The 14,969-nt window shown below is 30.1% G+C and overlaps 1 protein-coding gene across 12 annotated transcripts in view; it reads left to right on the plus strand.

Annotated features, from left to right (window-relative positions):
• The window catches only part of Su(var)3-7 (Suppressor of variegation 3-7), a 70,112-nt gene that overhangs the window by 32,887 nt on the left and 22,256 nt on the right, over positions 1-14,969 (plus strand). For all 12 annotated transcript variants that reach the window (XM_035375193.2, XM_035375195.2, XM_085824027.1 and 9 more), the window contains one exon: positions 10,754-10,827. In XM_035375193.2, the coding sequence (XP_035231084.1) occupies positions 10,754-10,827 (74 nt within the window). The remainder of the gene's footprint in view (positions 1-10,753; positions 10,828-14,969) is intronic.

Consider the following 14,969-nt stretch of genomic DNA (forward strand, 5'->3'; position numbering starts at 1 on the left):
TCTAATACCTAATTTAATTATAACTAAATACATTCCTTTAAAAATTATCACTCTATATTAAAGTAAGTTATTGCCTTTCGTTAACACGCTTAGCCAGGCACCGGTCCCCGGAGACCGGTATTGGAATTTTCATTTGGCTGGTGTCGGTCTACGGGACCGACAGTATTAAAGTTAAAAAATAAGTATAGTCTCAATGAAATGTGATCAAATGTAGTTTTAATGAAATTTATTGAAGCATTCTAAACAAAAATACGGCTTAGCTTTACATATATTACAATACAAAACGACTATTTTGGTAACATTTTTGGCTATCTTGCATCCAAATAGTTTAGAATTGTCATAATATTTCGAACAATACTTTCGGACTTTATGTGCGTCTCCTTCCTTTTTGTATAATTTATGAATAATTTAAGTTGGCAATATTGCACCGCTTGATCGCTTGCTGCCGGCTGAACAGAAAGGACAGCAAATTCGGCGGCGGGCTCAACATGTTAAGCTTTACCATGGACACAAGATAAAACACAAAAATATAAAAATTCATGTGAAACTTATTCTTTGCATCTAGTGAGACTTAATGCAAAACAACTTATTACCACTAATGCTTTAGTGGCTTGACCTTAAAGTAGATTAACTGAGTTACAACCCCTGGAACTTTACACTAACAGCATCAGACAGAGGTCAGCTAACTTTCAAAACTTGCTTAACTGTGCCTACATCAGGCCTTTCAGATTTGTTCTGATCAGCAGGTTTCTCTATAGGCAAGCAGGAGCGGTGACAACAGCCAGTCTTTTGTTATGAATCATGCTGATTATGATTTTAATGCTCATTTTAACCTATGCTGCTTGACATAAAATCTACTTGCTATTTACTAAACCTTTAGACTGAGCAAGTATGTGACATAATGAGACATTTAAAAAAAAAAAAAAAGCTAACTGTTAGTAAAACCTAACTAAAATGTCACTTATCTTCTTTCAAATGTGTCCAGTTATTATAAATATAAAATATTTAATGCTACTTGATAAATTTCATAAAATTAATTTTATTCTCAAACGTATGAATAATTATGTTAAGTTATGTTTAATAATAATGCATCCTACTCACGTTCAGGCATAGATATAATATTTTTAATTGAATTTACTCAGTTCCCATTTGCTCATAGGTCCTTAATTTTTTTCGTTAGTGGTCCTTAAAAGTACTTAATTTCCGTGTGCAGAAATGTGTACGAACCCTGATTATTATGAAAATTCTGGTGTTTTGTGTCCTTTTACTCTAAATTTATAGGTATGTAAAGTATGAAAAGTAGGATGTATAATTCTTTAATAACTTAATTAATTTGAAGTTTTTGTCAAATCGAACTGAAAAATTTCAAATGATATATATTAAAAGTTAACTCTTCTAGGCAAATCTAATTTTTATAATTTGATCAGTCAGATTGTCCTCATAAGAATTAAATTTGTTCAAAGAACAGTAACACTCTTTGTATATTTTCCGTGGTCCAAATATGAAATATCTACAAATTGTGGATGTCAGAACTTTAAAGTTGTGTAAGAACCTTTACTGCAAAGTAATTTGATTATTTATTATTTTCTGGGTTATTTTGTAATTTTCTGGGCATTTTTGCTGTCATGAATATTTGGCCGCTGTGCATTGCTGGTGTATTTAACAAGTTCAGTTGTATTTCATTCAACTTTTAAGGGAAAGGGTGCAAAAAATAAATCTGTATTTAAGAATATTTAAAAAGAATTACTTATGAAAGGTTCTCTTCTAACCTTATCTTTGCTGAATCTTTATTTAGTAATTATTTTTTTAAACCAAAAATTTTTATTGTGTTTTTGTGTGTTTGATAGATTTTGAAGTTTGAAAAAAATGTAATAATAAATAATATATAATTTATATTTGTGTTGGTAGGTTGAAAATTAGTTAGCTGTAATTTATTTGTAAGTTAATATTAGGGTTTCAGGTCTTAAATACTTTATATAATTTGAGCAGTTTTTTTTTTATCTGCCAACCAGAGCTTCTATGGCAGTTTAATCGTAGTTTATGCAGTATAGCTGTATGTTTAGCTCCCCCCCCCCAAGTACCATTTTTAATTGCTGCCTTTTTATTTGATTTTTGCATATTTTGGTGCTAATAACGTATGACTATAATTAATTTAATCAGTGCTCATTTTTCTAAATAACTGGTATGGTATAGCTGCCATTTTTTTATCACGTTTCCAAATCCCAGTTTCTAATTTTATTAAGGAAAATGTTTCTCAGTAATAAATGAAATTTATTGCTTTATTGGATTAGTGAAACTTAACTTCAGCAAATTCCATTCTTTTACTTCTAATGATTTTCAGAATAATTTTTCTTATTAAATTTTATTTCATCTGAATTTTATTTTTATAACATTTTATTAATTTTATTTAATTTTTCCTATTACATATCATTTGATTTGAATTGTCTTAATCTACTACACTTAGGATATTCGTATTTAATTTTACTTTATTACAATATATGGTACATTACTAAGTTTATCCATACAGAAACTATATGTAGTAATTATTAATTTTATTTTCATCATATTTAAAAGTACTTTGATAAATTAAAGTTTTCCTTCACCAAGTGAGATTTTCTCTGTCTAAAAGTGTAAGACATTTTTTTAATTCCGAGAAACATAAAATTTGGATTTTAAGAAACTTAAAGATTAATTTAAATTCAAAGAAACATAAAATTTAGAATACCTAATTAAATACAAGTATATTTTATATCAGAATAATATTACTAATAGTTGAATAACATGAATCATGCTTTATAACTGAATTCAAGTCAGCTTGGAGTTCCTTTGAGAAATGGAGGTCCCATACAACATGAAACCTTCCTGGTTTCTCCTGAGTTTCTTACAAAAAATATATCAGTACAGTCAAAAGTCGTTAATCCGGACTCGTCGGGACTTCGGCGATTCCGGATTATCGATTTTTCCGGAGTATAGATCATCAGTTTAAATCTGGTAAAATGGCATGCAGAAATTATAAAATTAAAAATATGAAACCGTAATTTACGAAATTAAGAATAATTATGATCTAAAGGGTATCAAAATTTACAAAAAAAAGCTTAATATTTATTTGTTTACTTTATTAAATATTTCTTTTAATGTAAGTTGTTTAAGTTGCTTCGTTTCATGTGATACTTTCTCTTTAATTCTATTAAACAGACATAATTTCTTGTTCAGTTACAAAGTTCCGCTGTTCAAGTCCTATAATTGCTGTGTCGAGAATACCGACTAATTTGTCAATAGAAATTTTTTCGTTTTCAATAACCTCTGTTAATTTCTTTGCTATCGGAAGCGAATTATAATGACGAGGCATTTGATTTAAATCATATCAAAGACGGAGTACATCGAGATGAAATACTACATTGCGTAAGCAATTATAAGCCAATAAAATAAAGACATCTGTCTGCCCTTAAGATAAGGATAGTGCTGACAGATCAACTCCCAATTCTTTGCACGCGGCTGCTGCGTTAAAGATAAACAAAGTTTAGATAAACAAAGGATATGCCTTTATCCATTTTTTTGCAGCAATTCCACTTTTTGTTTAATGGACTCCAAAAGATACTTTCGCTTTGTACAGTCAAAAGTCGTTAATTCGGACACCCATAATTCGGAATGATCTATAATCCGGACCTCAAAGCTAAAAACTTTCTGCGCATGCTCCGCGTTGACGCAAGCGCAGAATACGTTTTTCACGTGCGCGTTTTATGTATAACGGACGGTGTAAGCTAAAATTATCTAATTATCTATTTCAGTTAATGTTGATGATTGCGTTGTTCCTTAATTTTCGAATTGGATCCGGCTTATTATTTTTTGCAGACTGTAAGAGCAATACTAAAAAAGTAAACTTGAACTTTCGATTATGTCAAATACAATTTTTGATTCTGGAGCTCCCAAAGGATCGTACAAAACGAAAGTATGTTTCGATGTCCATCAAACAAAAAGTGGAATTGCTGAAAAAATGGATAAAGACATGAAGAATGTGACAGAGAGGTTAGTGAAAATGAAAAAATTTCGATTAACAAGTTAGTCGGTATTCTCGGCACAGCAATTAACGGGACTTGAACAGCGGAACTTTGTAAGTGAACAAAAAATCATGTCTGTTTATAGAATTAAAGAGAAAGTATTATCACATAAAACGAAACAACTTACATTGAAAGAAATGTTTAATAAAGTAAACAAATAAATATTAAGCTTTTTTTTTGTAAATTTTGATACCCTTTAGATCACAATTGTTCTTTATTTCATAAATTACGGTTTCATATTTTTAATTTTAGAATTTCTGCATGCCATCTTACGCGATTTAAACTGATGATCTATAATCCGGAAAAATCGATAATCCGGAATCGCCGAAGTCCCGACGAGTCCGGATTAACGACTTTTGACTGTATATCCTTTACATATTAGTAAATATATATCGGAAATTCTATTTGACATAATCGAAAGTTCAAGCTTGCTTTTATAAAATTGCTCTAACAGTCTGCAAAAAATAATAATCCGGATCCAATTCGAAGATTAAGGAACAATGCAATCTGCAACATTAACTGAAATAAATAATTAGATAATTTTAGCTTAGCTTATCCTGTCCGTTATACATTAAACGCGCATTCGTATTTTATTAACGTATTTTGCGCGTGCGCACACGCAAATTCGCAGCTGTAAAGGTCTTACGCGCGTGCGTCAACGCGACGCATGCGCAGAAAGTTTGTAGCTTTGAGGTCCGGATTGTGGGTGTCCGAATTAACGACTTTTGACTGTATTTAAGATTTCAAAGTTGGCAGCTATGATATGGTGAACCAGCGCTTAATGCAAATTGATGTGTAATAATGGTGGGTATCATGTTAATGGGTTTAATTTTGTTATGGAGTTAATGACACATTTTCTGCAAAAGTCCTTTGAATTATTATCTTGGTATTTTTTTTAGCTGTCTGTTTAAGTAAATTTTTTTTTATGTGTGTTCAAAATAAATTTGTCATTTTACTATTTTTCATTTGAAATTCAGTATTTGGTGATATTGCATAAATCACAGCTGGACGTGTTTTCATTTGTATTTCGTTGTGGTGTTGCATCAAGGTGTATTTTGTTAGTATGTTTCACTGTATATCATTTCATATGAACTCAATTTGTATTTAAGGCAATTTTTTTAAAGCCCAATATAACTATTAATCTCAAAATGTGATTTTGCATTATTTCACTCTTCATTCGAGCTTGTCAGATAAGAGCTTTCAAATTTAATATGTCTATTGTAGAATAATAAACTAAGGTATTTCAAAGCTGTAGATTGGTTCTTAAGAATATTATTTTTTATTATTATTTTTTTTACTTTTGAATTGGATTGATTGAATTAAAAATGCATTTAATTTATGATATATCTAATTAAAAATATGAAATATTTTTATAGAATTATGTTATATATGTTTTCACTTTTCGGATGTGCAGAAGATATGCAATGTTCCCATGCTAGTTTAAATGCATATTCATCTAATATCCTATAAAACGTTTCATCTTTCACTTGGGACATCTCTGTTGATAATCTTTACTGTTAAACCATATTAAGAGCCCTTTTAAGTGACCCTTAAATATCTGAAACCTTTCAGATTTTATTTATTTTGTGTGTTTTAAAACTATATTGTTAATTGTAGTCTTTTCTGTAAACATTCTGTAGTAACATTTTAATTAACAGAATGCATAAAAATTGTTCTTTTGGTTAAAATATTTCTGAAAATTGGGAGGGGAGTATGGTAATTTTGTTAAAAAAGTTTTCTGCATTTCAGTTTAAATAATCTATTTCATTTAAAAGTGTTTCTCTTGCACTTTTTTTTTTTTTTTTTGTGGGGGGGGGGGACGAGGAATAAATGGCATTTCAGTTTGCATAATTAAATTTTTGAAATAAAATGTAAGTTCTGCATTTGTGAGGGACATTTTCTGATTACTGTAAATTTATCATGTGAAGAACAAATATTTATGTTTTTGTCTTCGGACGTTAACAAAGCTTTTTGCTGTTTTTGTAAAATTCATTTTGCCATCATTCAGTGTTCTTAACACATTTCTAAAATGCAGAATTCCATTAATTCATGTTATGCAATTCATGATTTATTATCTATTTCAAAGACATTTTATCTAAGTTTGTAAAACCAATCTTTGTTTTGGCTTTTAATTCTATATATGGTATGATTTAGGGTGAAATAGAAAATCAGAAGAAAGGCAACAATTCACTAATAGGTGATGCAACTAAAAAGGGAAAAGAACTTTCATATTAAAACAAAAATAAGTGTTATTTCCATGTTAGAAGCTACTTCTGCTGAGTATGTGATTACATACTTGGCAGAAGTACATAAATTTCCAGTTAATGATGAAGTGATATTACATGCTAGATTTGCAGATGTTTCTGCTCCAGCAAATGCAGCTTTTTCTGATATAAGATATTTTTTGAATATATTTACAGTTTTACTTCGTCTAAGTCATAAAAAATGAGGATCTTGATTTTGCAACTGATAAATTGCAGTTTATAATTAGAAGGATAAATTTATAAAACCAGCTAAGATTGACACCCATTGGAGTTTAATTGAAAAACTAAAAGGTCTTAATGGAATTTTAAAGTGTAATGAATTGTGTAGAATAATGTTGGCCATCCTTATGATTCTCCATAATAATGCAGAGTTCGAGAGGATTTTGTGTTGAGAAAACAAGTTGAGACTTGGACTAAATTTACATCTATTATTATTAATGGCACTTTTATAAATAAATGCAGGCTTAAGCAGCAATTGCTGTGAATTGCAAAATTATAATTTTCTTTTTTAATGAAAGCAAAATCTGCCCCTGTTCATAGCTTTTGTCTGAAAACTGATTAAAGTTTTTTTTTTTTTTTTTTGTTAAAAGATGCAAATAATGAAAATTTTTTTACATGCAAGTATTTTTGTACTGTTTGAATTTAAAAATTAGTAGCTGAGCTTTCAGATATTAATTATTATTAACTATTTAAAGTTGATTCATTATTAAAAAAATATTCTTATCATTTAAAAATTCCTTTTGTCATTGAGAAAAATCTCCTGGTTTTTTAGTGTCGTAGGTTGGCAAGTATGTATATATAATTTGGGGATTAATTTTGTAAATCTTAAAACAATAATGCAATAAAGAATAATATAATGGGGAAAAGGTAAAATATTGTGATTTGCATTAAAAGAAACTTAACCTGCAGCTCATCAAGGGGAAAAAAATGTGCAGCATGATAGCTGCAGTCCATTAACCCTTTCCGGCATGTTACCTTTTAAAAGGTAGCGTGTCGGTGGAGTTTTGATTAAAGAAAAAAGGGTAGACAGTCTAATTAGGCCTAGATGAGTACACAAGTAAAATTTTGTGAAGATAGCGCTCATCATTTAATTCTGTGGGTGTGCCCAAAGTGGGCACACTGATTGAATAGAGCTTCGAAAAGAGTGCTGAAACAAGCATTGTTGTCAATGAACTGACTGATGAGATGCGGAGAAACAAAGAATACAGACTCAGTTGTCCTAGTGGGCACACTTACAGTTCGCCGTTTGATTTTAGGCAAAATTTCAAGATAAAAATTTAAAACTGATATAGAATAAGGAGATTAGCATACAGCCCCCCCCAAAAAAAAAATAACATAGCAATTTCTTTTCAAACAATTCCTTTTATACCCTAAAAAAAATCTGGAACATTTCTTTGAAAAATGAAGGTCTTAAAAGCTGCCATCTACTATAAATATAGAAGGTTCAGAGTAACCTATAAATCGTTTTTCATTCAATTTTTCTGTGCGTATAGAAGGAAATTTTTAGGTGTGTCCAGACCAGACACACTGTGCCACAAAGGGTTAAATAGTCATTTGTAAATTTCACCTTGACACTTTTCACCTACACTATGCAGGCAAACAAAGAGTAGCGAACATATTGAAGATATCTTTGCATTTGCTGAGATTGTATCTTATGTTATGCTTGTATTGTGATTTCGCCATTTTAAATGGACTTGTAGCATAATGATTTACCATATGTATGTTAAATAAAGAGGTCAGAAAGATTCTCCACAAGGCATACATTTCTTGAAAGATAGGCCCGCCGAGGATAACATGGTTGTAGTCAGATAACACTGGTAATTTCAAACAGTGAAACTTTAGTTTCAAACAGTGAAAGAAATTAGCTGTGTGTAACAGAGGTGAGGTCTTTCCATATATAATATAAATATTGGCAAATTTACTTGGCGGGGGGGGGGGAGGAAGGCACTCCACCCTCTTTCTTATAATTAAATTATTTGGTCAGACCTTAGGTGGTAATGTTTTGTGTATAGAAAACCATTTATACATTCATTTTCTTTTTCTTCCCAAATTGTCATTTTGGCAATATGGCAATGAGCAGAGGCTAATTTCCATGTCCGTTAGCTTAAATATGAATCCCAGATATGATACGAATATTTATGTTTGTCTAATGCAGGGGCTTCTCAACCAAGGAAAAATTTTGTAGTTGTAGTTTGTTTTGAAAAAGCACATAAATTGTAAATTTAAAACTTAATGTTTTTAAAAACCAGTTGTTTAATTTCTCTTACCTTCAACGAATCTTCTGTGATAGTGTGCTAGTTTGGTACACTTTTCTTAAGACACTTCTTCAAATTTTGCATGATGGTTAAAAACATATCATTTAAGAATAATAAGCAGTATTTTACATTTTACTTAAAAAGAAAAAATATTAAAAATAAATTAGTAAAATGTTTTGAAAATCGTAGAAAAAAATTGTATTAAATTTTTAATATATCCAAAACTTAATGATCATGAATTTTATATCTTACTTAGTTTCAAAGAAATAGTTAAGATAAATAACTGTGGAAAATTTAAACCTTCTATGCTGAATAGTTTTCAAGAAAAGTGTACTGAAAGTTTAAAAAAACAAGTTTTGAGAAAGACTATAAAGACAATTTAAACACTAATAATTTAAAAAAAAAAAAAAATCAGTTTAACATTTTCCTGCACCATAATCATCTTGAACTAGCATTTCTGCATCTAGTTATTTTTGTTTTATTAGCTTATGTTTCTTTCTAGCCATTTTAGAGAGCTTTTGGTAAGCGAGGTGGGCCTCACGAAGTCTATCGCAATCTGTTTTCGCAAAAACTTTACCACATAAAACCCTGGTTGTATTCTCAATAATTCCATTATTTATTGCAACTTTCTACACTGTCATTAAAACATTACTGCATCTAATAAACCTAATTTTAATGTGAAGATATTCACAAAAACAGTTTTTGGTATGCGTGTAGAGATGCAATTATTAAAACTTTCATTCAGGTTTTGAGTTGTTGTTCACTTGTATGACATATAACAACACAAGAAGCACCTGTCGTTGGCAACAGTCTTGAGCACCTTACAGGTGACAGTGCGATTTAGCTCAGTTCCACCCCCAGTTTTGGTGGAGAGCACCCCAGGGGGGCGGGTCAGAAGGTCTCCCACCCTTCTTCCCCTACCACCACCTCTCGAGGGAACTTTCGGGTGCTTTCATGCAGCACTGACACTATACATTTACAAACATCAATGCCTTCTCCGAGATTCGAACACGGGCTCTTTGCCGTGGCAGCATCGCTAACCACTATACTGGTTGGTTTTGACTTTTTCCATGAATGGGATTTGACAGTAGCTTTTTGTCAGAGATACTTCTGAAGAATTCTTTTCAGCTAATAAAACATGTTCTAACAAAGATTGTTTATGAACATAATTTTTATCAGCTGATATGGCTTTATTGTTGCCACACCAGACATCTGTCCCTTCCCAACTGGTGGACTTGTTTATATTTTTTAATGAAAGATTTTGGTGTTAAAATTTCTAAATAGGGATAAATTACATATTTTTGAAATCGCCTCAAGCTACTTTATTTTTTTAGCCCAAAATTGAAAATTTGAAAATTTTTATGTCATATGTCCCCTTAAATTCTGCCAATCATGCACATAACAGTTCTTTAGGTAACCTATATCCATTATAAGTTGCTATCGAAAAATTCACTGAATCACCTTTTCTAATATTCATACATATCCAAACTAAATAAATGTATATATGTATTTTTAAAATTTTGGAAAGGAAGGGGGGTTCAGTGATCTACTAACTGTGAAAGGATGCATGGGATAAAAAAAGGTTAAAAACCCGTGATGTAGTGTCTTAATGAGCTTAAACATAGAGCTTAAATTCTGTAGCTAAAAGTTCTGTGTAGAGGTTAGTGATAGGTTAGGGGGTTATGACCTGCAAATTCCATTCCCTGGAAGATGTTCTTGGTGATTTGAAGGCACCTAGAAAGATAGTCCTTGTGCTTTGTATAAATTGAATAGTTAAACCATTTTTCCTCTTTCTAAAATAAACATACGTAGAAAAAGTTTATTTCTGAGAAAACCATTTCACTACCCCTTGTTTTCAGCCAATAACTCAGTGCAATAAACTTTCATTATGATCATTAAAAGTTAATATTTTTCTGAAATTTTTCTTTTAGTGATAAAAGTTTATGCTTCTGTATGTAATGTTCTGAGTAAAGATAATAGTAATGCAAGGGGGAATTCCAGAATTATATAAAGTATGTAGTAGTAAACAGTGTTCTGCTCCAAAATATAAATTTGTTAAATTTCCCTATCAGAAACCATGTTAATTTTTCTGCAAATTCAGTTATGTTTATATTTTAAAACTTGTAAATTGCAACTGATGCACTAGAATTCATGTTTTAAAATTTTATGTTTTTAGAGAATTTAGATGGAACAAAGAACAATGATGTAGAGAGCAATAGTGATGCAAGAGTTGTAGCCCCGGCTGCACAGGTAAGCTTTGTAAAGTACTAGCATTAATTTGAAATTTTATTTGTTAAAATGCTGCTAGCTAAAAAGAAATTGAGGTGCCTTAAAATGTGTCTCGAAACGCATAGAAATTGAAATTTTGTTACATCATACTTTTTTTTGTTTTGTTATTTTTAAGACAAGAAATAATGTATAATTTTAAGTTTGTTTATGCTTGAGATAAATAAAAGATAATTTTCTTTAACCATAATTCAGAAACTACACACCTATTGTGTATTTAAGCTATTAACAATGTTATTTCATTTTATATATTTATATAATGCTAAAATTTGTTTTAACAGTAAATATGGGAAGTTAGACATTTATTATTTAAACTATTTAGTTGAATATAGTTGACTTTGAAAAATCTTTGAAATATTTGACATAGCACTGCATTTTGAGTAGGTGTAATCATTTCCTAATGCTAAAATTATCAAATTGCATTTTGAGTAGGTGTAATCATTTCCTAATGCTAAAATTATCAAATTCTTTTCGATTATGTTTTAAAACTGTGAACAATTTCTCTTTAATGTTAATATTGGAAGAATTTGAATATATATTTATTTATTTTTCAATGGTGGCCCCTAGCTATATATAGGTGTTGGCCACTATTAAGGCGGGAAGCGAGAGTCACTTTATTATTGTAGGCACCTAATAGGAAAGCTAGCATTGCCTCCTATAAGAAGCTGGGCAATTTACATCCATACATTGTCTGGGATTTGTACCTGGGCCCTTTGGTACGGGAATCACAGTGAATTTCCCGTCTAGCAGGCATTGCTAAAAGGGATAAATTTACTAATAAATAAATAAGCCTTAATTATGAAATTAAGGTATAAAAATAATTGCCTTGTGTGAGAATACATTTATATCCAATGAAAATTGATAAGAAACCAATTGACTGATGAGCATGTACAACGAGATTCAATAATTTCTAGTAATTTTACTCCAAGGCTGCAAACTTTATCAGAATCCAAATGCCATCAAGTGTCAAGCTATAGTAAGAAGTAAATAAATTTATAATTATTTATATGCAAACATGCATTTTTTATTTGTGCATCGAAGAAAAATTTAATAATTAAAAGAAAGAGACTAAGTTGTAATTGTTTTTCTCAAGTTTTGTTCCACTTGGTATGTTTTCTCAAAGATTTCATTATTAACACCTATGTAGACATCTTGGAATTATTTAAAAGGAATGCCAGTCTAAGAATTTAATATTTAGCTATCAGTATATTTGTAACCAAAGTGTAACCAACAAAAAAGTTTTGATAGCACCATATTTTAGATTTTGGATAGAAAATAAATACAAATTTGAATTTTTGTCCTTTATTATTATTATTTTGTTTAAAAAAATTCTGTGCGTCTGCTGTTTTCAGATTGTGTGTTAGGCTCACATGCAGACCACTGCTGTTAGAGCATTGTATATGAGTGAGAGTTTCTTCTGCTGTTAGAGAGAATTCTTTTTGTTATTAAGTGTAGTGAATTTCAGGAGGTGATATCATAAGTTTTATTTAATCTGTTTACAAAATTCTGAAGGTGTTGCGCATTGAATTGAGCTTATTAAACTATAAAATATTTAAAAAAAACTCAAATATGAAACAGATATATGAGCATTTATAACGAAACAAGAAATCAGATATGGAATGTAATGTTAAAAACTAAAAATAAATTAAATGCGTCGAAAAGCATTTGCTTAAATTTGCAATATCATTAAATCCTAAAAAACCATTTGGGTTAAAGCTAATGAATAGTTGTTTTGCATTAAAATTATCAGCAGGAAGAGTTTGCAGAACCTCTTTTTTTTTTTTTTAAATCTCTATTTTATGTTCAGAAATACAGCTTACAACATATTAAAGCATGCTACCTATATTTTCTGTAATCTGTTAGTTAATGAAAATACCCTGTATTTTAAAAGTAATGTCATATGCGTGAAGTGTATCATTTCTCCTTTTATTCTTACAATATTATAGTATAAGCTTTTTTTTAGTGATTAAAATTTTAGTAAGCTGTTGTATAATTTTAACATATCATTTTATACTTTGATGCTATGATCAACAATCAACACACTTGAATAATGTGCCTTACATTTACTGCAGATTGCTTTGACCAAATCTGCATTTTGCCTACAGCCATTCAATTTTATGTTTATAGAGAGAATGGAAACGGAAAATTGCTAAATCGAATGTAATTAATAGGGTAATCTAGAACCATAACTATTAACTAACAAAGGAAAGTGAAAGTACATATTTAATATTTTCAGAAAAATTTTCACTGATGAATGGCTTACAGTTTACTCTGTTGCAAGTTGTCAGAGCAGTATATCTAGCTCACAGCAGCATTTTCGATAACTTGAGCGAGAATTTTTTCTTTTGAAGTGACATATAAAATTCAGTTCAGTGAGTATTTAGTTATATAAAAAATTCAAATCACATTTTAGAAATCATTTTGAGATTAGGGAACAATTTAGGAGCAGAGTTTCTTGACAATTCTATCTTTAAATCAAACAAGAAATCATTAGTGTGAAATGGATGTATTAATTGTAGCAGTAGAAGAGCATGTGGAAGGGAGCCTACATGCCTATATTTGACTATTGAATGATGAATTGTCATTCTTCCTCTCTTAGTACGGGGTTCATATATAGGTAACAGGAGGAATTATGGAACAGTAATTAGTTAAAGGTAAATTTTGCATATAGAAGCAGAAATGAGATATCTGAGAACATGTAACACATCGATGTGAATTTCAAATTTGAGTGTGAACAGTCATATAAAACAATATTCCTGATCTTCTTGTATCAACTTTCTGTATTTCTTTTAACAAAGTGTACAGTAATATCAGTAGTTGATTAAAGTGTTAATTTTTATATTATTTAATGAAATTGTAGACATCTGATTGTGTACTTCTAAGCTTCAGATATGGGCTGTAAATAATACTCCCTCCACGTAGGTAGCAATTGAAGTATTTAATTTGTCCCTTAATAATAGTAGCAAAAGAAAATAAATTTAGAACACAACATTTGTTATCATAAAATAATAAATTAAAAAGATTTCTCCTGACTTTTGTTTTGAGTGTTCAAATAGTTTTTGGATTTTTCAGTAATTTCATTACTGCAGTTTAAATTTATAGGTAAATGACTACAAAGCTTTGCTTTACCTATATGCGTTAGCTTAAAAATTATTGAAGCCATCATTCTTCACTCCTTCCAGCATAATTTGTTGAAGTGACAGAAACATGCAGTATTTTGGAAGAAATATTATCAAAAGCTATATTTTTACTGCTTCTGTGGAGCCTCTTCTACTAAGAAAAATATGTTTTAAAGAGTTTTTCTCAATAGTCTTTGCATTTAGGTCCACAGTTTTGTTTTCAAAGATTCAACATTAGCATAAGATTCATCTCAACAATTATTGGAAGCATGTCTCCAGTCTTGATATGGTCATTCTGATGCACTTAAACTGTTTTGCAGTTAACATAATTGAACATTTCTGTACTCTTTGTTTTTCTTTTGATGCATCAATCAAGAACTGGACAATCCCAATTCAACTTTTGCTTGGAAACTCTTTTTATTATGGGTTGATTGATATTCAACTGAATAAAACAATTGATTTCGATGAGCAGGTGAAATTAAAAAAATAGTTATAATTCTTAATAATTAGGCTAACCTAAAAATTGAAAAATGTGTTAAGACAAATTACAGATGTCATGAAACATTGATTTTGGTTGAAGGCCTTGCAATTTTGCACTACAATGTAATGTACAGATGCATTTACCAATACTTCTGTTTAAATATTCACTTGTCATTATTATCATGGAACAGAGGTATAAAGGTTTTAGAAAAAATGCCAATTCTGAAATGTAATGTGTGGCTTTCGGAGTACTCTAAAGTAAAATTTGTGCCATTTGTGGCAAATATTGCACACCTGTCCCCAAAAAGGCAACCAGTTAGATATTCTATTCAGATGTATCTTGCTGCCATTTTATCATCTACTACCCTTTTCTCCAGTTTTAAAAAATGTTTTATTCTAGATGTAGTTAAGATGCTTATATATTTATTTTTTCATTACATATCCATGTGATGGATTATAGGTTCTTTTCTGCTGTGTTTAAAAGATAACTTTTACTTCCGTAAATGA

This window comes from Stegodyphus dumicola, chromosome 9, assembly GCF_044657685.1.
Source record: "Stegodyphus dumicola isolate Sdum_Otavi_A_Nest chromosome 9, ASM4465768v1".
NCBI lineage: Eukaryota > Metazoa > Arthropoda > Arachnida > Araneae > Eresidae > Stegodyphus > Stegodyphus dumicola.